Here is a 23,099-nt window from a genome sequence, read left to right on the forward strand (position 1 = left end):
AGAAGGCTTGCAGCTATTGGAAAAGCTTTTAAACTGAGTACCAGATTCTGGGCAGTCTGTGTTCTCGGTTCCCACTGGGGCAGGCTAAGAAGGCCTCACAACAGCACTAAGAAGGGAGAACATCTGGGTTCCATTGTGGGAGAGTGATTTTTTTTTTCTTGGTGCCGGGGGTGGTTCCTACAGCCTTGAGCATGCTAAAAGGAACTCCACCACTGAGCTACATTACCCAGTCTTTGAGAGAATGGCTGGAAAAATCCCTCCACTGCCCTCAAAGGAGCAGAAGAGGCTAGGGAGGTATTTTCTAGAATGGCTTGCTTTGCTTATTCCCAAACACTGAGTCCACAGGCTCCAAGGTGCCGTGAAATAAGACAGGACTACTGTTTCCTAGTTACAGACCCTCGTAGAAATGTGTTTATCAAACTAGGGGACATGCGCTAGAGGCTCCAGGGCTGACACTGACCTCAGGACCCTTCGATCTGTTGTAAGATTGGGTGGTGGGTTGACTGAGTGGAAGGGACTTTCTTAAGATCACAGTTTGTGTGTCACAGACCGGGGACTAGAGCTGAATGTGAGCTACCTGCTGTCTCTACTTCACACTGCCTTTGTTTAGAAAGCCAGATGGGACATCAAAGGATTTCTTGTCATGGTAGCAAGAAGCCAGGCATTGTGGGAGTTGGGAGAGGCCACTCGGGGATGTCATCAGCCGTTCATCGTCTTTGATAAGCAGTGCTACTCTGTATTTGAACCGTGATACAGCGATTGGAGGTGACGGCCTGGGAAGAGACATGTGCCAGTGGGTATTGCCAGGTTGCCTTGGGGACCTTGGCCTTGGGACCGGGACTGGTCAGATCTTTGGTGTCTAAGGGGAAGGGATGTGGGCTCACCTGGAGGAACACCCGTAGCTGTGCCGGGAAGAGACAGCAGGGGGAGGCCTGTTCGGGTGTCCCAGCACAGCAGCCCAGTGTAGAAGGTGGAGTGGCCCCTTCTATGGCTGTCTCCTGGGCCATAGCTCCTCCGTCACGACAGGCTTCCCCTCCAGCTCTATGACGTGGAGGCTAAGGTGATTCCTCCAAGCCCGGCTGAGCAGAGAGGACAGGGATGGAGGGTCCTCCAGGGTCAGGTGGGGGAACAAGAGCGTCTCATTCTTGAGAGGAAAGCTGCACTTCTCCAGAGCATGCCTGTTGGTCCCGGGAGTTACCACAAAGAGTCGGCAGAGCTGTGGCCCGCCAGCCACGCGGCAGGCTGGTTGTCTGCTGAAGTTGTTCAAGGCTTGGCACAGGACCCAGTCCTCAGCGCCACCCATGTCCACCACCTCCACAGGCGACCCCAGGCCGGAGAGGTGTAGGAGGTGCCGGGGAGGCATGTAGGTGTGAGCGAAGAGAAGCGTGTAGCGGGTGGTCGTGCCTGGCAGGACGGGCGTGTGGACTATGTGCTCCAAGTACTTCAGGCCGGGTACCAAACCTCCCTGATGCAGGCAGCCAAAGACGAGAGCCCCTAGAGCATTGAAGAGGACCAGGGTCCCCTTCCAGGGTACAGGGTGGGTTTGTGGACTGCAGAGCAGGACTAGCGGGACTAGGAGGGGAATCAGGAATCTGGCCTCTTGGTGGCTGAAGGCAGAAAGCAGGAGCAGGGGTGTAAAGTAGAGGAGGAGGAGATAAGACTTGGAGCTAGACGGTGCACCCAGCACCCCCAAGAAGCCCGTCTGCGGGAGCGCACGGAGGCAGCGGTGAAGCTGCTGCCATGCAGCCTGCAGGGCCTGAGCATGCAATACCCCAAAGAGCAGGAAGCCATTGACCGCCAGGTGAGTGAGCCGCGCATGCGTGCCGTGCCTTGCAAGGTTTTGGGGATCCAGGTTGTAGGACAAGAAGTTGACAGGCGTGAGGACAAGGCTCCCGGATGTCGAGAGGCTGGAGAAGTACCAGCTGTCCGTGGTTATAAACAGCATGGCAGCAAGGGCAGCCCCCGGCAGCAGCGCCAGGGCCTCCCGGATCAAGGCCTTGACGCCAGGTTCCGAGGCCCTGTGGATGCCCCAGAGAGAGAGGGGGGCCAGAGTAAAGGCTAGAAAGGTTGGCCGATTGAAGAAGCCGGCCGCCACGATAGCGCCAAGAAGGCAGCGGTGCCACCATGGACCTGGGGTAGGCGGCTTTGATTTGGGACTCCGTGCCACGTAAGGGGACACGAGCACCAGCAGCCAGGTGAAGAGCAGTCCCTCGATGGTGTTGGAGAAGGTCCTTGTGTAGAAGACCAGGGTGACATAGGACCCCGACAGCAGGCACATGGCATTCCAGCGATCTGCCCCCCACACGGGGGCCAAATAGTACATAGCCCAGTCCAGGGCAAAGGAGAGGGTAGTGAGGAGGAGTCGGGGCCCCACCAGCAGCATGTAGCCACTCACCAGACCAGGCCAAGGCCCCAGCTCTTCCCAGAGCCTGAGCAACCAGAAGGTAGAGCCAGAGGTCAGCAGTGGAAAGACCACGGTGCGGCAGGAGCTGCTGGGGTAAAACTCCCAGGGCCGCGAAGCCTGAACTCCCAGGATGTCCTCTGCAGAGAGAGAGGCAGGGGTGAGCCACTTCCAAGTTTAGGCTTGTGCCGGGAAGAGTTCTGAGTCGGCACCAGGATTGCACGGCCCCCTAGTGGGCAACCCCTGGAACTGCACGGGGTGGGCTTGACTCATGCTTTGGTAAAGCTACTTCGTGGGAGTCTCAGGTGGCTGTCTTCTCTTCCTAGCCCTTTAACAGCAGAGAGCCTCCACCTGCATGCAGAGGAGACAGGCAGAGACACAAAGCAGGAAAAAGGATTTTATGTGTCCCAGCTGGTTGAGGACGAAGGGGCTGTCAGCGACAATGTGGGTGACCTCTAGAAACACCTAGGGTTCCATAAGCGAAGTGAATAAAATCCTGCCAGCAAGAAGGAGCTTGGAAGCCAGGCATGGTGGCATATGCCTAGAATTCCAGTACGTGGGAGGCAGAGGCAGAAGGATCAAAAGTTTAAGGTTATTAGTGAGTTTGTGACTAGCCTACGCCGTGTGAGAGAGACTCATCTAAAAACAGGAAAGGAGACTGGATTTTCCAACTCACGGTTCAAATCTACCTGTTGAGCCCTGTGGCGGAGTTAGGCCCCCCATGCCATGGTTCTTGTTCTCAAGCTGAGTGTGCTGGTGCGCACCTGTAACATTTGGGGGCCGAGTCACGATTGCTGCAAGTTTGAGGCCTTCCTGGACTGCACAGCGAGTGTGAGGCCAGCCTTAGCCGTCTAGACAGATGCTATCTCAAAAGGGCAAGAAAGCCAAGCCAAGCCAAGGGTCTTTGAACCTTTCTCCTTTGGTCTCTTAGCTGGGCACATGGCCGGATATACAGACTTTATTTCCCAGCTGTTTCTTTAGCTAATGTGGACATGTGATACATTCCAACCAGTGGGATAGAAGTGTTGAACAGGGTCAGGTGTGTGTGATGGCTCCCAAAAACCTTGCTAGGAACAGTGCTGTGAGTTTTAAGGGCAAGCCTGAGCTACAGTCTCAAAAAACAACAACGAAAAACTGCCTGCCCATTGTGTACAAAATCCTGGGCTCAATCCCAAGTACAGCGTAAACCAGGCATGGTGGCATGATCACAGCACTCTAGAAGTGGGGGCCAGAGAATCGGGGGTTCATGGTCCTAGGCAGTTCAAAGCCAGCCTGGGCTGCAGGAGACCTTGTGTAGGAGGACCTTGTTGAGTTTGAGACCGTAGTGAGCTCCAGTACAGCCAGGGCTTCATAGACCATGTCTTAAAAAAGAAAAGAAGGGCTGGAGAGAGGGCTCAGAGCTTAAGAACACTGACTGCCCTTCCAGAGGACCTGAATTCAAGTCCCAGCACCCACACAGTGGCTCACAGCCATCTATAATGAGATCTGATGCCCTCTTCAGGCCTGCAGGCGTACACGCCGGCAGAGCACTCATACCTAAAAAAAAAATACATAAATAGGAAGAAAAAAAGAAAAGAAAAAGAGTTTGTGTGTGACTACTAAACATGGTCTTAAGGGAGGAGACACTTCCTCCTGAGCCTACACGAAACAACTTTACAACTTTCCTATGCCAGGCGAGCTTCCCTAGCCACTGGGAGAGCCTAGCTCTGAAGTCAGTCCGCTGGCAAAGTCCAGCAGAGTCATCATTCTCAATGACTTGTTGGCCCAAGCAGGAAAACAGGAAGAGGCTGGTATTTTATAACCATCCTCCAGAAGGTGAGGAAAATGTCCATCTCCCCACTTCCAGTTCTAATCCCAGAGAGGCTGCAGCTCTGCCCATTCACGCATCCCCACGCGCCATGTCCTTCCCCACCACATAGGGACCGATGCCCCAATCGTATTAGCAGGACATGGGGCTTTTACCTGCCATGACCTCGGGGGACTGGAAGAACTCATCTGGGTGTATGTAGCCAGTCTGGGGAAGGAGACACCACAAGACTCGAAGCAGGCCGAGGCTACCCCAGATCACCCTGGCTGCCATCTTCACATCAGATTGTCAAACACAGGGCTGACAGCCTGGAATGACTTCACGGCCGTCACGGGTACCACTCTGGAGATCTGCATCTGCTGAGAATGACATTCGGTAGTTACCGTGACGGAGACTAGACCACAGTCTGAAGACATCAACGTAAAAATGATAATGATAAGATGTGATTAGTACACATCTGTAACCCCAGCATGGGAGAGGTTGACAGGTTGACACAGAAGGATTTCAAGTTCCAGGTCAGCCTGGGATACATGGGAAATACTGTCTCAAACAAAACAAAACGGAAAAACAAAAAAGTTAGACATGGTAGTGCGCCCAGTAATCCCAGCCCTCAGGCAGACGTAGAAAGCTCAGGTCAGAAACCAGCCAAACAAAAACCACACTACAATGAAAATGAATGTTAGGGGTGGTTAGGAGTACTTCTTGTTCCTCAGGGGGACGGGACCCAGATTGGGTTCTCAGCACCCACAGGGTGGCTTATAACCACCTATAACTCCAGTCTCAGAGGGTCCAACGACCTCTTTTGTGTTGTTTTTGTTTTTGTTTTGTTTTTTCAAGACAGGGTTTCTCTGTGTAGCCCTGACTGTCCTGGAACTCACTCTGTAGACTAGGCTGGCCTCGAACTCACAGAGATCCACCTGGCTCTGCCTCCTGAGTGCTGGGATTACAGGCGTGCACCACCACCACCACCACCCAGTTTCAACAACTTCTGACCTCCACCATGGTACACATGCAGGCAAAACATTCATACACGTAAAAAGAAATAAAATATATAAATTTTTAAGAAAATGAAAATTAGGGGCTGGAGAGATGGCTCAGAGGTTAAGAGCACTGGCAGCTCTTCCAGAGGTCCTGAGTTCAATTCCCTGAGTTCAATTCCCAGCACCCGTATGGTGGCTCACAACCATCTGTAATGAAATCTGGTGCCCTCTTCTGGCCTGCAGGGATACCTGCAGGCAGAACACTGTATCCATAATAAATAAATTAAAAAAAAAAAAAAGAAAATGAAAGGGTTAAAATGGCAAGGTTGGTAAACTGAGGAAGGTGAATAAGAGGGCTTGTATGAGACAGACCAGGTAGGAAGGGCAAGGCTCTACCCAGCAGACTCTGGAAGTGCCACCCCCAGGAAGAACCCCCCCAAGAACAAGAAGTACTCCTAACCACCCCTAACATTCATTTCCATTGTAATGTGGTTTTTGTTTGGTTTTTTTGACCTGAGCTTTCTACGTTGCCTGAGGGCTGGATTACTGGTGCATACCATGTCTAACTTTTTTGTTTTCCGTTTTGTTTTGTTTGAGACAGTATTTCCCAGAAAGTGCCACCCCCAGGAAGAACCCCACCTCCAGGAGCAGGTACAAAACATCACTGTCCTTTCCCTAGTAAATTCTAAGCTTTTGGCGTAGTTAACTTCACATATATATATTCTGCAAGAACCCTTGCCCATTCCATAGTCAGCTTCTCCACTTTATGGCTTGTTGCACCTGTATATGTATTCCTTTAATTGTGTCAGACTGAATTGTGGGAAAGGATGGTTTCTAAGAAAATCTCCACCTCTTCCAGGAAGCATCCCCAAGACAGCCTCAGCGATGGACAATGGGAGGAGCCATGGCGTATAAAGACTTGCAAGTCTCAGCACTGGAGGCCACGCTTTGCTGTGGATTCCGGGCTGGGTCTGTCTGCCTTCCGCTGGAGAGTACACCTCCTGTTCTTCCTTCTCGCCCGCACTCTGGGTCCCCATATGAGTTCTTCAGAACTGAGGCTGCCGATGTTGGGATTAGAGGGCATTTGGGAGGGGGGCATCTCTCCATACCCACACTCCAAGTGTACTGAGTCGTTCTGTGTGTCAACGTGACCCAAGCTGGAGTCATCAGAGAGGAGGGAGCCTCGGGGCTGAGGAAATGTCTCCTCGAGAGCCAGCTGTAAGGCCTTTTCTCATTTAGTGATCGGCGGGGAGGACCCAGCCCTCATCCCTGGACCGTTGGTCCTGCGTGGGTTGAGTGGGCCAGGGAAAACAGGCCGGTAAGCAGCACCCCTCCACGGCCTCTGCACCAGCTCCTGCCTCCTGCCCTGTGTGAGTTCCTGTCCCGACTTCCTTCAGTGATGAACAGTGATATGAAGGTGTAAGCCAAATAAACCTTTTCCTCCCCAACTTGCTTTTTGGTCATGATTTTTATCACAGCAATAGAAACCCTAATTAAGACAGCAAGTCAACAGAGGAATCGGGGAAAGACTGGATTTGTCTTCTTCCTCCTCCTTTTTTTTTTTTTTTTTTTTTTTTTTTTTTTTTGAGACAGGGTCTCCCTGTATAGTACAGTCCTGGCTGTACTCACTAAGTAGACCAGGCTGGCCTCAAACTCACAGAGATGCCTCTGATTCTGCCTCCCAAGTGGAATTAAAGGAATGTCGAAACACTCTTCAGATCTCCAACTCCATTCAGCTTTGTTGACTGCAACACACTTCTTTCTCCCGGGCTGGTTTCACTCCCTGTTAGCAGCTCTCCTCGGCAGGCATCCCACGACTCTGGCATCTCTGACATCTTGGGTTCTCCAAGGCAATCCAGGCTTCAACTTCACACCTTCACGAAATGGCCTCTCTAGACCTCCATTCAGGGACGCCCCTGACACATGCCTGGCTCAGTGGCTTTCTTTAGGCGTGGAGAGAAATTCCACAGTCCGTTTCTTCTATCCTTAACTCTAAAGCCAGGATAACATGGCTGAAGCTGCCAAGTTCTGCTGCTTACTGGGGCTGGAACATGGCCCCCTCTTTCAATTACATCTTCACCAGCTTTGTGTCATTTTTGACTGTCTGGAACTTGCTTTGTAGACCAGGCTGGTCTCAAACTCAAAGATCTGCCTGCCTCTGCCTTCTGAGTGCTGGGATTAAAGTTGTGCGCCCCCACACTGGGCTCTAAGCTTTTTTAGTGCCCTTTCACAAGAGAAGAGCAGGAGAAAGAGGAAGAAGAGGACCACGAACAACAACTCAATCTCAACAAGTCAGAAAATGGCCTGCAAGTTTCCACGCCTCTCTCTACTGTAGCTGGAAGGATGAGGTGGCTGGAGACTAGTGCCCAAACCTCGTCAAACTTGAGGGAGCCTGCTGTGAACATCTGAGAGGGTCTACTGTGAACATCTGAGGGTCTACTGTGAACATCTGAGGGTCTACTGTGAACAACGGAGGGTCTACTGTGAACATCTGGGGGTCTACTGTGAACATCTGGGGGTCTGCTGTGAACATCATCTGAGGGTCTACTGTGAACATCTGAGGGTCTGCTGTGAACATCATCTGAGGGTCTGCTGTGAACATCTGAGGGTCTACTGTGAACATCTGAGGGTCTACTGTGAACATCTGAGGGTCTACTGTGAACATCATCTGAGGGTCTGCTGTGAACATCTGAGGGTCTACTGTGAACATCTGAGGGTCTACTGTGAACATCTGAGGGTCTACTGTGAACATCTGAGGGTCTACTGTGAACATCTGGGGGTCTGCTGTGAACACCTGAAGGTCTACTGTGAACATCTGAGGGTCTACTGTGAACATCTGAGGGTCTGCTGTGAACATCTGGGGGTCTACTGTGAACATCATCTGAGGGTCTACTGTGAACATCTGAGGGTCTACTGTGAACATCATCTGAGGGTCTGCTGTGAACACCTGAAGGTCTACTGTGAACATCTGGGGGTCTACTGTGAACATCTGAGGGTCTACTGTGAACATCTGAGGGGCCTGCTGTGAATGTGGTGAACATCAACTGTAGAGGAATGGGATCCCAAACATTGGAAACTGGGGGAAATGAAAGACAAAGATAGATGGTCGTGAGCTGTCTTTGCTGGTACTTTACTCTGATTAAACCGACTTTGAACTTTTTTTTTTGAGAGAGAGAGGGGGTCTCACTATGCATCCCTGGCTGGCCTGGAACTTGCTGTGTGGTTCCATCTGGTCACACACCTCTGCTCTGGTGATGGTGTCTCCTCACAACAAGGAAACCTTAAGACATGTAGGGTCTTGATATGTAATTCAGGCTGGCCTGGCCTTGGACTCATAGTCTTTCTGCCTTGTCCTCTGGTGTGCTGGATTATAGTCATTATTATATTAGTCAGTGTTCTCTGGAGTCACAGAACTTATAGAATGAACCTCTCTATGTATATATATGTATGTATGTACGTATGCTGCAAGCTGCAGGAAAATGTAGTGCAATCCAGCTACTATCACAAAAGCTGCTACTTGGAAAGGTCAAGGACTTTTCCAAAGGTCAAGTCATGGCTTAAGAAGTCTTGGTGAGCTGGGCAGTGGTGGCGCACGCCTTTAATCCCAGCACTCGGGAGGCAGAGGCAGGCGGATCTCTGTGAGTTCGAGGCCAGCCAGGGCTACCAAGTGAGTTCCAGGAAAGGCGCAAAGCTACACAGAGAAACCCTGTCTCGAATAAAAAAAAGAAGAAGAACTCTTGGTGATATTTTTAGCTTTTGTATATATATTAGCTGATTCCTACAATGGTTTTCTTGTATGCTATGTATGCTTCCAAGAACTCCTAACAGTGTATTTATCTAAAATACCTATCAAGCATCTCCAGAACTAAGGTTTCCCTTATGGAAACATGCCTGTCTCCTAGGTCAGGCAGCTAGCTTTATTTTTTGTGCAATAAGCTGAGACCCTTCTTTCTTATACAACCTTACTAACATTATAGCCTCTTAACTTCTTACCTATCTACTTCTAGGAATGTAGACTGAGCACATAGATCCCCTTTTTGATATAGCTCTCAGTTGACCTCCTCCTTCTACCACTCCCTTTTTGGGTTGTAAAGGAAAGTCTGACGGTCACTGTTGAGGACAATTCTTACCTGCCTTTATGACCCTGTAGGAATTCAAGTCTGGTGACCTAGCTGGAGGAAGAGGATTGCTATTGCTTGGGTTTATAACTGAATACCTCAGAGACTTGGGGAGATCTGAGAGGGATAAGGAGACTTAGAGGAGGATTTTGACGAGAGAACTTGAGGACGAGCCAGAGAGGAGAAAAGAGAACGGAAGAACTAGATGGGTAGGAACTGGTGAGGAATGGACTAGATGGGAAGAACTGGATTGAAGGGCTACAAGAGAGGACTAGAGGAACGAGATGGAAGATGAGGAAGAGCCAGATGGGGAAGAACAAGATGAGGAAAAACAAGATGAGAGAGAAGGAGATGGGAGAGGAGATAAGATGGGAAAGAACTAGATGGATAAGAACTTAGATGAGGCAAAATTAAGATGAGAGAATTAAGATAGAACTTAGAGGAGACAGCAGAAAGATGTAGAGAGAATCAGGCAAGAAAAGGAGCTAGGCATGAGAGCAGAATAGAAGCTGTGTAGAGAGAGAACTGACTCAGAATAAAGTGTATGGACTAGGGGGTTTCATGTACATAGATTCATTTCTTATCATCAAAGATTAGATTTTCAGCTGGTTGTAGATTCTTCCTGGACCCTGGGAGAGGATTATCAAGAAGCAGGACCCCCACAGTCTCCATTATATGTATATACATACATATGTATATATATACATATATATACATACACACACACATATATAATTGGAATGACTTCCTGGCTGAGTCCAACAATGGCTAGCTGTGAATTGAAAGTTCAAGAACACACACACACACACACACACACACACACACACACACACACACACACATGGAATTTATTGGAATGACTTACAGGCTGAGTCCAACAATGGCCAGCTGTGAATGGAAAGTCTAAGAATCTAGTAGTTGCTCACTCCCACGAGGCTGGGAGTCTCAGCTGGTTTTCTGTATGTGCTGGAATCCTGAAGAAGTCGGCTCCAGTGCCAGTGAAGGAATGGACGTGCTAACAAGGTGAGGGCGAGCAGGAGAAGAGTGAACCCTTCCTTCTTCCATTTTCCTTATATAGGCTGCCAGCAGAAGGTGCGGCCTTCCAGCCTCAAAGTCTGGGTCATAAATGTGCCCTCCATTTCTGGATTGTAGTTCATTCCAGATAGAGTCAAGTTGACAGCAAGAACAGCCACCACAGTCATTATGGCCTTTAAACCTACTCAGCCAAGAGAACCCTTCCCCCAAATCCCACAGCCCATTCAGGGAACTCACCCTTAAGTTTCTGCCCCTCTGCAGAGCTTGGTGGCACACACCTGTCATTCCAGGTTTTTGGAAGGTTGAGGCAGGAGGATTGCATATTTGAGGCCAGCCTAGTCTATACAATAAGTAACCCTGGGCAACTTATGAAGACCCTGTCTCCAACCAAATGGTTTTTTAAGGGCCTGGGGTGTAGCTTGATGAGAGGACACTTGCCTAGCAGGCACAAGACGCCAGGTTTAACCCCAGAACCACAGAGATCTGTTCTTCCAGCTCCACCGTTCCGCAGATCTGCCCTGTGTCAGAGAACCACAATAGTGAATGTACCTTCAGACTCATTGTGAGGGACCTCATTAAAAGGGACTGGCTGGACACGTCCGGATCTGTAGGACAGGCCACTGGGAAGTCAGACTGGATGCAATTCTGTGGCAGAACTAAAACTGAAGTTCACGGAGAGAACTGATTGCTGTCTTTGTTGTTGTTGTTGTTTTCAATTTTATGTGCATTAGTGTTTTGCCATGGGTGTCAGGTCCCCTGGAACTGGAGTTACAGACAGTTGTAAGCTGCCACATGGTTGCCGGGAATTGAACTCAGGTCCTCTGGAAGAGCAGGCAGTGCTCCTATTATGTAGCTCAAACTGTCGTTGAAGACACTGTGTTGCCTAGGCTAGCCTTGAACTCCCGATCTTCCTGCCTCAGCCTTCTGAGTGCTGGAGTCAAGGCAGGCGAGCATCAGCTCTTGATGACTTTTAAACTTCTGTTCTTGATTCACATGCTCCAAATCTTTCTCTCTCTAGGCTGTAGGTGTGGCAGGTCCATTCCGTCTCCCATACTCCTAACTATTAAAAAAAAGAGCTGTATCTGCTAAGCCCTGTTTAAGAAGATTTATTTTCATAATTTAATAATGTGCACATATGTATGTCTGTGCAGGGGCTGGCAGAGTCCAGAAGAGGGCATTGGACCCTGAGCTGGGGTTACAGGCGGTTATGAGCTGCCCAATGTGAGTGCTGGGAGGTAAACTCAGGTCCTCTGGAAGGGCAGCTAGTGAAGCAGGCTTGGGGCAGAGGCAGGAGGATCAGGAGTTCAAAGCCAGCTTTGGCTACACAAGAGTTCAGGGCCAGCCTGGGTTACATGAAACAGTGTCTCAAAAAAAAAAAAAAAAAAAAAAAGCTGAACAAACAAATAATGAGGGCAAAACAAGATTTTCAAAGAAACAGATCATCAAATGCAGACCTTTGACTGGTTGGTGGTGGCACACGCCTTTAATCACAGCAATGAGGAGGCAGAGCCAGATGGATCTCTGTGAGTCTGAGGCCAGCCTGATCTACAGAGCGAGATCCAGGAAAGACTCCAAAACTACACAGAGAAACCCTGTCTTGAAAAACAAAAACAAAAAACAAAACAAACAAACAAAAAAGCAGACCTTTGGCTGATTCTAAAGGGTCTGTATCAGACAGATGGAAAAACAAATTTCAAACACATCTGAGATGGAAGCAAAATACAATGATGCTGGACAGTAGCTGAGAGACATCTGGAAAACAGAGGTCAAGGGAGGACCATCCCCTTCCCACTAGGACCATCCTTCCCGTTCCTGGTGATCCGGGCACTGTTCTGAAGGAACAGTTGATGGCATTCAGCAGCTGGCTGTGGGGACAGAGGCAGCTCTGATGCTTTGCCAGTGGCTTTGGGATCTTTGAGCCCAAAGAAAGCACTGTCGTCTTGACTGTAATAGTGCCCGTGGTGGTGAGCTAAGCCCACATTCTCCTATAGGACACAGGGACCGTAGCGCCCCCCCCCCCTGTGGTATTCTAGGAGTTATTTCAGGAGATGCAGCCGAGAGAGAGCTTGGTCATCTCATATAAGTGGCAGTCCTCCACATTCATCTCCTTTATAATTGAAATACGTAGTTGCTGGCAAACAATATCAGCAATGAGAACTCAGAGTCACGCTGTGCTGCCAGGATCGGCCTCTGCATCTAAGGATCCTCTGCTGGTGGCAAGGTGACTGAACCGGTTTCACCATCCTGTGCAGACCGGACCACGTGGAAAAGAGCCTGTGCTGGAGGTTGTCCCCACCCCCCCCCACCCCTTTTGTTGTTTTGTTTTGGCGGGGTCTCACTATGCAGGCCTGACTGGCCCGGATCTCGCTCTGTAGACCAGGGTGGCCTCGAACTCACAGAGATCCGCCTGCCTCTGTCTCCCGAGTGCTGGGATTAAAGGTGTGTGTGTGCTACCATGCCCAGCAAGACCATCTCCTTTTTAAAATAGCTTCATTGGGATGTAGTTAATATACCATACAAAATCACCCACATAAAAATGGCTTTTAGAGTATTCACATAGGCTTGATCACAATGCATAAGCTGTCAGCATGGCCCAAGCTAGAGTCATTAGGGAGAAGGGAGCCTCAGTTGAGGAAAGGCTGCCCTGAGATGCAGCTGTAAGGCATTTTCTCAATTAGTGATCAATGAGGGAGGGCCCAGCCCATGGTGGGTGGGGCCATCGCTGGGCTGCTGGTCCTGGGATCTATAAGAAAGCAGTTTAGGCAAGCCATGAGGAGCAAGCCAGTAAGCAGCACCCCTCCATGGCCTCTATCAGCTCCTGCCTCCAGGTTCTGGCCCTGCTTGAGTTCCTGTTCTGACTTCCTTTGGTAATGAACAGCAATGTGGAAATGTAAGCTGAATAAACCCTTTCCTTCCCAACTTGCTTTTTGGTCAAGGTGTTTCATCATAGCAACAGAATCCCTAACTAAGACACACAGTTTTTAGCTTTATTTTAACTTTACATGTATTGGTGTTTTCCCGCATGTGTGTCTATGCGCCGTGAACATGCAGTGCCCTTGGAGGTCAGAGGAGGACATAGGATCTCCCTGAACCGGAGTTACAGACAATTGTGAGCTGCCATGTGGTTGCTGGGAATTACACCCAGGTCCTCTGGAAGAGCAGCCAGTGCTCTTAACTGCAGAGGCACCCCTCTATCCCCAAACCACCGTCTTAAATGATCTCTTTTATGTTTGTCTTGGAAGATGGTGTTTCACTATAGTGTCCAGGCTGGGCTCGCAACTCCTGCTTCAGCTCTCTAGTTAGCCGGGACTACAGGCACATGCCACCACGCACCGCTCACTATTTCAGTTTATTCTCACATTGTTTAGCCCTGTTATCATCCCCTCCCCCCTTTAAAAACCATGTGTGGGGGTTTTGCTTGCACGTGTCTATGCACCATGAGCATGCAGAGCCCATGGAGGCCAGAAAAGAGTGTGCACCACGTGCATGCATGCAGAGCCCATGGAGGCCAGAAAAGAGCGTGCAGGATGCATGCACCACAGCTGAAGAGTGTCACATGTGCAGATGCAGAGATGAGCGCAGATCTCCACAGCTGAGTTAATGAAGTGTGACCACACGGGTGTCAGGTACCCTGGACTTAGCTAGTTGTCTCATCATTTCTTTGCCCTGCTGGGCTGGGATTCCCTGAGGCCTATGATCTACAGGGATCCAGCTTAGAGCCCCCAGGGTCCTCTGCAAGAGCAGCAGACGCGAGTGTCCTCAACCACTGAGCCGTCTCGGCAGCGCGTTATTCTTTATAAAGAAACCACCGTCTTTTGGCCTGAGCTCCAACAGAACCGTTAAAGTGGTGAAACCAGGACTTGGGCCACATCTGGCTGACTCCACACAGGCCCTCGCAGTCCAGCTGCAGCTTTCTGGACTTCCTTTGAGCACAGCCAGCTCAACAGAGCCTCAGCTTCCCCAAGCAAGTCAACTCGGGCTCCTCCCCTTCTTCACCCCTCACTGATGTTGCTTTAAAGAATCCTCTAACGTGGTTCCTCATCCCACTGCCACTGTCTGAATCCAGGTGTGCTATGACCTTGTTGCACACGTAGCCCGGCACTCCTCAGCCCTGGAGATGGCTAAGCAGGGCTTTGGGTGGCTGAAGCCCTCCTGTGGGTCGCCTGGAGCTGGACTCAGCCTTCTTCTTCATGCACGGCACACAGGCTTGTGTAAGGAGAAAGAGGTGGAGAGGAGCCGAAGCAGACACCGTCCACCTCTTTGCCCTCACTTTCTGCTCCCTCTCTCCTGGCTGTGTCCTCTTTCCCACTGCAGCTAGAGACCAGATCTCTACGGGATCCCTGTGGGAAGCTCAGGGGTTGGGCACAGTGCAGAGCCGAGATTGCTTTCTGGAGAGCCCTTTTAGGTGGAACTGGTGCTCCAGCCACACTATTTTATTTTTTTTTTACAGCTTCTCTATTCTGAGACATTTCTCAAAGCTGTTTTGCTTACTGCTGCTGCCGTTGCTTGTTATACTGATAACATGGAGCATAAAAGCAGCTGTGGCATCGGCAGCTTGGGGTTCAAGTCCCTGCCCTGTCACTTGCTGGTGGTAAAACAAGCATGCAGTCTCAAAACCCCAATTTATATCTCGGCTGTGAATGAGTGCCTACCTCAGCATTGTGGAGAAAAGAAAAAAAGATAAAATAAGGCAGGGGTAACAAGCAGTTGATTTCGGATCCATTTTGCTTCAACTCTGTTAGACGCTTCAAAGCTCCCCGTGCGGAACCCTGCGGCTCACTGCATTTGCCAATCGCCTGGTCATTTCTTTGCCCTACGGGGCTGAGATTCCTCCGAGGTTAGGATCCGCTGGGCTTCAACTTAGACCTAGCCCGGAGTCCAGTTTAGGTGGACCCACTGAGGACATCTGTCAAGAATAACAGGAGGTCCCCAGGAGGAGGTGGCAAGATGGGGGGCACTGACCACAGGCGCCAGAATCTCGAGACCCGGAGCACACCCCCAGCAGCTCCCCAGGTCGACACCAGGTTACAGAAGCGGTCTTAGGGTCTCCCGCAGACATCCTAGGGGCGGAGTCAACGCGGGGGCGGGGGGCGCTGGCAAATCTCACCCAACCCGGGTTAGTCTGCTGGTTCATCGCAACTGAACCCAAACATCTGCCCGAGCTCGGGTCCCAATCCTGCGTCTCCCGTCTCCCGAAGCCCCCCCGGCTGTGAGTCTCCCAGAGAGCAGGGGACATGTTGGGTTAAAGGGACGTGGGAGATGAGACTGCAGGGCGAGAGAGTGGGTGCGTGCGATGACCAAGAAGATGGAGATAGGGCGTCAAGGTGTGGGGCAGGCAGCAGGGAGAGACCATGTTGGTGGCAGGGGTACAGCAAGCGGGGTACCACAGCGCCGGGCACGGGGTGGGGATAGGTGGGGAGGGGGGAGGGGGCTGAGGAAGAGGTCACCATCTGTAGGACCGGAGAAGGGATGAAGCAAGAGACTGCCTGCCGAGTCTGAGACCTGGGTCCGCTTCCTGGTTGGTACCTGGTGTTTCTCTGATGCCCAATGTGTGTGCGGCACCGTACCGGCTCTGGGGGCTGCAATTCTGTGTGGCTCGGTCCAGGGAAAGTCCCCTACCTTCAAACTGAATCTTCCTGACATAGCCGCTGGGTTCTTGCTAATGGGAGGGCGGAGGTCCTTAGGATGGAGCCTCCTGGACCCAGCGTTTGGAGGAATTTTCACGCCGTGGAGAAGGGCCCCAGCGCGATCACCCGATGCTCCTGGTCCTTCAAGGCTAAGAACTCGCTCAGTCTCCAGGATCCATGTCACACACAGAAGGAGACTGACTCTCCTAAGTCCATTTTCCTGTTGGCTGGCATTTCAGTCACCCTCACCTTGACCCTGAGGCTGCATTGAGCTCGGCAGGGGGGCTCTGCCTCTAAAGCCGCCTTCTTTAGGTTGCCAGAAGGGACGGTTTGTTCTTTGATTGACGCGGAACACAACAGTCCGTCTGCGTTCAACACATCAGGAGAGTGGAAGAGAGCGAGGTGGCCCCATCGACGAGGGCATTTAACTATTCACACCCTCGCAGCTCCAGACTAGAAAGCTGGGAGCTCCACTCTGTACCAGGAAAATTCAAGGCCCTGACCATCTTGACAGTGCTTCTCAATGGTTTGAGGTTAAAGGTGTCTGGAAGAGATGTGTGACATTTGAGGACAGGGGAGGATGTCCTCTTCACCAGAAGCAGCAACTGTCCCTGCCATGATGACTGTGTTTCAAAGACCTCCACGACCACCACGAAGAAAGCTTTGCGCTGGCCTACAGGGCTCCCCCTCTCCCTTGTCCTTCCCCCCAAGGGACTCCTGGGTCCCATTCTCTCTGCGGGAAAAGCAGGCTTGGCTTGATTTTCCTCGCTAAAATTAGGGGAAATCTCTCGGTGCACACAGACGCCTTTCTCCACACTTGGCAGCGTATTTAAGTTTCAGTTCCACAGAGACCTTGCTGCTGTGCTATATATAAGTGGGGACGCTGAGACTCAGTATGGCTGTGAAATCACCCAGGAACCCCGGCTCCCCAGACAAGTCTGGTAACAGGAGAGGACGCATACCTAGCTAGGCCTCTCCGGGCCCTAAGCCAGTGCTCTAAAATGGAAAGTACCCTGAGCCTCCCTTTCCAGGAAAATGTCATCATGGGTCCCCTGTTGTCCCCTAGGTTCCTGGCCGGTCAGTGCTCTCACAGCCTGCAGAGCTCTTTGGGGGAAAGCTGCGGGTGGGCTTGCCGGTTCCCCTGCTGGTCTGTGGGCTGCCAGCAAAGATCAGGGGGGATCCGCTTGCCTGCCCCATTGCGCCCTCATCCCGTCCCCAGCCACTCTTCCCAGGCCGGGACTGACTCACCCACGCGCTGCCTCGGGGCTGCACCTGCCGCGCTGGCTACCAGGGTCACCCGGAGCGAGGGCCTGCACCCGAGGAGGCCCTAAGGCCCTGCGCCTGCGGGACAGAGGACCGCGGGGCGGGGTGGGGCGATGGCCTTCCCTCTCCACAGCCGGCTCTGGACTTCCACCAGGGAATTAGGCCAAGAGATCAGGCAGAACTCGCTAGGCGGGGCGGAGAAGGATGGGGACAATTGTGCATGCCCCCGCCCCCAGTCCCGCAGTCTGCAGTGGTCGCGGTGGGGACTCCCGAGGGACTGATCCCACTTTGCCTGTGCTGTGAGTGCGCTCTGTCAGCAGCCCCTCCTCGTCAACCTGTGCCCGATAAGCTTCCTTTTTTAGTGCTAGCATGGTTACGCCAGAGCGTCTCTCGCCGTACATTCTGTTTGGCTTGTTTTGAGACAGGGTCTCGGTGGCCTCGAACTCGCCATCCTCCTGCTCGCCCTCCCGAGAGCTGGATTACAAGGCGTGCGCCACCACACCGGCTTTCGGTCGGTCACACTTCTTTGGTGGTTGGAAACAATCACCTTGTGCTGGGGGGTGAGGGTGGGGGTAGAGAGCTAGCCTAGCGTGTATGGGATCCTGGGCTCCTCTTTAGCCCCTAACAAAAGCAAATCCCACTAAAACCAAACCAAACTAAGATGAACGCCGCGGAGTTTCCCGTGCCAGGCGCGGCGATCGCCTAAGGGAACCGGACTAGTAACCGGCCCTTCCGCACGCTGCTGGTTCAGTTCTCTCAGGATGCTGAGCCCTCCAGGCAATTGCCGGAGGCAGCGCCTTCCATGAGGACGCAGGACCATGCTTGTCCCTTTGTGCATGGTGCAGGCGGGGACGTGCTACTTGCCCAACCGCCGGCTGGAGAGAAAAGGGTCGCAGGAGTCTTGGCCCCGCCTGCGTTGCGGGGCGGTGGGGGGGGGGCTTCGGGGCGACTTGCATCGGTGCCCTATGCGAGAAGAGCCGTGCGCAGAGCGGAGCCACGCGATGCGGTGCCCACCACGCAGGGACGCGTCACAGCCCCGTCACAGCTCCCCCCACCCCCACCCCGGCAGATCTATGCACCACTCGGGATCCGGTAGCTTCCTGTAGCTTCCGGGGGTCCCTCCAATCCCGGCCTACAGCTGGAGGGGCGTGTGGCTCGCAGGCTGTGATGCTGCCCCCTGGCGGCACGCTGTTTCTCTAAGCCTCTCGAGTAACTAAGCTGGTAGGGAGAGGTTGGCTCCACTCTTCCAATTCCTGATTTTGTTAAGGTCTGGACAGTGACCTGCCTGTGCTCCTTTGGTGATCCACAACAGTGTTCACATGAAAAATAAAACAAACAAACAAACAAACAAGCAAACAAGCAAAAAGCAAAGGAAACTAAAGAACTACTGTATTGAGAAATTATTTACATACAAGAAACGCCAGAAATTGTCCATATTGTCTGAGACCTGAGGCTTTTGAGAAATGCCTCAGTTCAAGAAACATGTTTTCATCCCCCACCCCAAGCTCCCTCGTGTCCTCTTTCCAGCCTTCCGACTTCTTCCACTGTTCCAGACATCCACTGCTCTGGTTTCTATTACTGTCCCGTCATTCCCAGAACGACCTCTAAACAGAAGCGGTCAGCCGGGGTAGTTTGTGCCTGGCTCTTTTCATGGAGCGCAATAGCTTTGAAATCCACCCCAGTGGCTGAACACAGCAGACGGCTGTATTCTCTTCTGACTCTGGGTCGAGGTCTGTCACTGGACAGGGTTACATTACCTGGCCTTGGCCTCGTAGAGCCCGGACTTGGACTTAATGTTTACACGGGACAGTGGAGGGCAGCCAGCTGCCTACGTGTGTGACCTATGACCACACGTCCCCATCACAGGAAATTGGTTCACACTGGCAAGTGCCCTTGTGGCTCTTCTCTTACTGGTGTCTAAATTATTCCTAGAAAGACAGCCCTCTCTATAAGAAACCTGGCCCCCTGCCCCTTAAAACACTCGGTCAGGTGTGGTAGGCATGTGAGCCGCAGGGCAGGGACCCCAGGAAACACACTGAATATGGGTGGTGTTTTATAGACCCGAGGGAAGGCAGGGGTGGCTGGACCCTTCCCCTTCACTGTCCTCAACCAGGAGACGGACAGGGAGGCCTTGACCAGAGCCAAGAAGACACCCCAAGGCAACTTCTAATTGTTTAGTTAAAGCAAGCAGACTTGAGTAGGGTACCTAGGAAGCGGGCAGTGTAGGTTAGATGCCTGGGTCACATTAAAGCTAGGAGAGGCAGAGCTGGAAACTGTCAGAGATGATCAACCCTTGCTTGGGAAGGAGTCAGCGCTGGACTCAAAATGGCCTCTGAAGCAACATACAATCTCTAGTCCTTGCTGGAGTGTGTCTCTCTGTTGTCTCCTCTGTCACCGGGGTTTTCCTCTGCCTGGAGACACCACACACTCTTACCCATTTAAACACTCCAGGCCGGTGTTGAGGCACCTTCTCCGAGCCCCAAAGTGAGATACTTGGGGGGGATGCTGTGATTAAGAATGACTTTCATATGTCTTAAAAACTCATTGTATGCACACCTGTTTTCATTTTTTTTTGGGGGGGGGAAAGTACCTAGAAGTGGGTGGGCTGGCTCGTCGGGGCGGGGGGATTTGTTTTATGTTGCAGCGTTGAAGGCTAAAGGTGCGCACTGCGCATGCGCAGACGCTCTGTCACTGAGCTATTAGCAACTCCCCCACCCCCTTTAACTATTTATTATGAGGCAGGGTGTCACTGAGCTGTCCAGGCTGAACTTAAATTCACTCTGTAGCTCAGGCTGACCTTAACCTGGTTAGCCTCCTACAGCCTCCCAAATACTCCCCGTAATTCTAATTACAGGCTCGCGCCAGCAGACCTGCCGAAGTTAGTCCTTCTCTGCAGCTACAGGAAGCTGTCAAATTATTTTGCAAAGCAGTTATACTATTTCTTTTTAAGTCTATGGCAACTTATGGCTTGGCTTTGAGTCTCTGTTCATTCATGTTATCTTTCTCTTTCTCCGTCTCTCTATCTCTATCTATCCATCTGTTGTCTGTCTGTCTATCTCTCTAGGGTCTCACCTAGCCCGGGATGGTCTTGAACTCATTATTCTCCTTACTCCACCGGAGTATGGGTTTACTGGCACTCAACACCATGCCTGGCTCACTTCCTACCTCTCTCCTCTGGATCATGCTGGGTTTGGTATTGGGCTCTGTGCCTGCTAGGCAAGTACTCTATCATTTAGCCACACCCTTATCCCTTAAAATAGGTGTGTACAAATGTGTGTGTGGGGGGGGTGTTTGTGTGTGTGCCCTTATATGTTCATGTATGTGTGTGTGTGTGCCAGGAATGTTAATCACAAAGGGGTATCTCCTCAATGGAGGAGGTAAAAAATCAAATACCCAGCACTTGGGAGGCAGAGGAAGGCAGATCTCTGTGAGTTCGAGGCCAGCCTGGTCTACAGAGAGATAGAATCAAAAAAAAAAAAAAAAAAAAAAAAAAAAAAAAAAAAAAAAAAAAAAAAAAAAAAAAAAAAAAAAAAAAAAAAATCTACAAGAGAGTATGGAATGGCCAGGGCTTACACAGAGAAACTCTGTCTTTGTCTGCCACTGGCTTCTGGCTCTCCAAGTAGGCTGGGCTAACTGGTCAATAAGTCCCAGGGACCTCCTCTTTGCCTCTCCAGTACTGGAATTTCAAGTGCACGCACCTGGCTTTTTACATGAAAAAAAAAAAAAAAAGTGGTGGTTTTTTTTTTTGTTGTTTGTTTGTTTTTGTTTTTGTTTTTCGAGATGGGGTTTCTCTGTGTAGCTTTGCACCTTTCCTGGAACTCACTTGGTAGCCCAGGCTGGCCTCGAACTCACAGAGATCCGCCTGGCTCTGCCTCCTGAGTGCTGGGATTAGAGGCGTGCGCCACCAACGCCCGGCTTGTTTTTTTTTTTTTTTTTTTTTTAAGACAGGGTCTCACTATATAGCCCTGGCTGTCCTGAAACTCACTATGTAGACCAGGCTTGCCTCCAGTTCACAGAGACCCAACTGCCCTTGCTTTCCAAGCGCTGGGATTAAAGGCTTGAGCCCCGACTCCCCTGCCGTACCTGGATTTTTACATGGGTTTTGAGGATGGGATTCTGGTCTTCAAGCTTATGTAGCAAGTACCTTATTCATCTCTCCAGGCCTAAAAATGTTTTTTTCTTTCCTTCTTTGAGACAGGATCTCACTAGGTTATTTAATCTGGCCTTGAGCTCGCTTTATAGTCCAGGCAGGCTTTGAACTGGTGATCCTCTCTTTTAGAATCCCAAGTAGCTAGTACCAGCCTGTACCTTCAGGCCTGGCTTTGAACATGCTTTTGGATTAAAGAAAGTTTTGCCTACTTTATATTTTCCTCCTATGTTTTGGTCTGTAATTGAAGAGGTTGTATCACTGTGTTTGGATGTCTGATACAAGCAAATATATTTTTCCATATGAGATGTGGAGGAGGTCAAGACTCATCTCTTCCTTATGTGCATATCTAGTTTTTTAGCTTAGTTGAAAAGACTTTCTGTTACTGTTTCATTTACATTGATAACCTTCTTAGCATCCAATCCATTAGGCCAGCACTGGTGGGACACACAATGGCCTCTGGACACCTTGAAAAGACATCTGTTACTCCAGGCAGAGGTCTGTTGGCACCTTTGTGAGTTGTGGTGTCTTTTTGTAGGTTGAATTGTGTGGGTGTGGATGTAGGGTGCAGGGGTGTCTTGCTATGAATTATACACTTTATCCTGGGGATGATGAGGGGCTGGTGAAATGCTCTCAATAACAGGACAGTGGCTTGGCCAGATTTTCAGTTCACACAGCTATTATGGCTTCAGAGCAAAGGGGGGAGGTCAGAATGTGGCAGGCAGACAAGTAGGGGGTCATTCACTATACGCCAAGTGGGTCTCCCCGTTAATCTTTTCAACTTGGGTAAGCAGTGTTGTTTTGAGATAGAGTCTGGCTATGTAGCTCGGGCTGACCTTGTGGCTCTTTGCCTCAGACTCACGGAGCTGAGATTAGTGAGTGGCACAGTGCTCCCCAGGATGTCCTGATAATGTCATTGAGAGATGTTGGGGGCGGCGTTGAAGTAGTCCATTTTTTTTTTGAAACAGGGTCTCACTCTGTAGTCCTGGCAGCCTTGAGCTCGTGGCAATCCTCCTGGTTCTGATCCTTAGTGTGGAGATTACAGGTCTGTGTCCCCAAGCCCAGTTTCTGCCATCTTCTTGTTTTTTCTTTTTTTTTTTAATTTTATGTGCATTGGTTTTCTGCCTGCATGTATGTCTGTGTGAGGTGTCAGATCCCCTGGAACTGGAGTTACAGACAGTTGTGAGCTGCCATGTGGGTGCTAGGAATTGAACCCAGGTCCTTTGGAAGAGCAGCCAGTGCTCTTAACTGCTGAGCCATCTCTCCATACCCTCTGCCATCTTCTTCGAGGGCCACTGGCATCTGTGTGGTGGCTCACACTTGTAATCCCAGCAGTATGGCTCGAGTTTTTCTCTCCGGCCGACAAGCCCCAGCAGTCCCGTAGCCCACTTATAACGGAGGTTCAGTCCATTGTCATCATGGCGGGGAGCATGGTTGCAGGCAGGATGGTGCTGGAGAAGCCGCTGGTACAGGCTGATCTGCAGGCAACAGGAAGTAGACTGTGACGCTGGGAGTAGCTTGAGCACAGGAGACCTCAAAGCCACACTCACAGTGACACACTTCCTCCACAAGGCCACACCCACTCCCACAAGGCCACGCCTCCTAATAGTGCCCCTCCCTTTGGGGGCCATTTTCTTCCAAATCACCGCAGCTCCGCAGTGAGTTCCAGGCTGAATGTAAACCTGACACTGTTGTTTAATTCTGATCTCTCACTAATGGCC

The 23,099-nt window shown here is 51.0% G+C and overlaps 1 protein-coding gene across 4 annotated transcripts; it reads right to left on the reverse strand.

The window, feature by feature from the left end:
• Positions 1 to 712: 712 nt before the first annotated feature.
• On the reverse strand, positions 713 to 18,222 carry Pigz (phosphatidylinositol glycan anchor biosynthesis class Z). Of its 4 annotated transcripts, none has more exons than XM_037209802.1 (4): positions 17,217 to 18,222; positions 4,364 to 4,564; positions 3,091 to 3,165; positions 713 to 2,541 (listed from the first exon to the last, which is right to left on the reverse strand). In XM_037209802.1, exons 2-4 carry the CDS (start codon positions 4,479 to 4,481, stop codon positions 986 to 988), a joined length of 1,749 nt encoding a protein of 582 aa, XP_037065697.1. In that variant the 5' UTR covers positions 4,482 to 4,564; positions 17,217 to 18,222; the 3' UTR covers positions 713 to 985. The 4 variants fall into 4 exon arrangements, with proteins under 4 accessions (XP_037065697.1, XP_037065696.1, XP_028749911.1 ...); XM_037209801.1 differs by having other exon boundaries at positions 4,364 to 4,567; XM_028894078.2 differs by lacking the exon at positions 3,091 to 3,165 and having other exon boundaries at positions 4,364 to 4,567; positions 17,217 to 18,218.
• Between the last annotated feature and the right edge of the window lie 4,877 nt (positions 18,223 to 23,099).

This window comes from Peromyscus leucopus, chromosome 12 (assembly GCF_004664715.2).
Source record: "Peromyscus leucopus breed LL Stock chromosome 12, UCI_PerLeu_2.1, whole genome shotgun sequence".
Classification (NCBI taxonomy): Eukaryota; Metazoa; Chordata; class Mammalia; order Rodentia; family Cricetidae; genus Peromyscus; species Peromyscus leucopus.

Excerpts from the sequence above, each read along its gene's own strand:
- Pigz (XM_037209802.1), bottom strand. The coding sequence starts at position 4,481 with ATGGCAGCCAGGGTGATCTGGGGTAGCCTCGGCCTGCTTCGAGTCTTG. Across the intron at positions 3,166-4,363 it reads GTCCCCCGAGGTCATGGCAG|GTGCGCACCAGCACACTCAG; the intron begins GTAAAAGCCCCA and ends CAAATGTTACAG. Across the intron at positions 2,542-3,090 it reads TCCGCCACAGGGCTCAACAG|AGGACATCCTGGGAGTTCAG; the intron begins GTAGATTTGAAC and ends CTCTCTCTGCAG.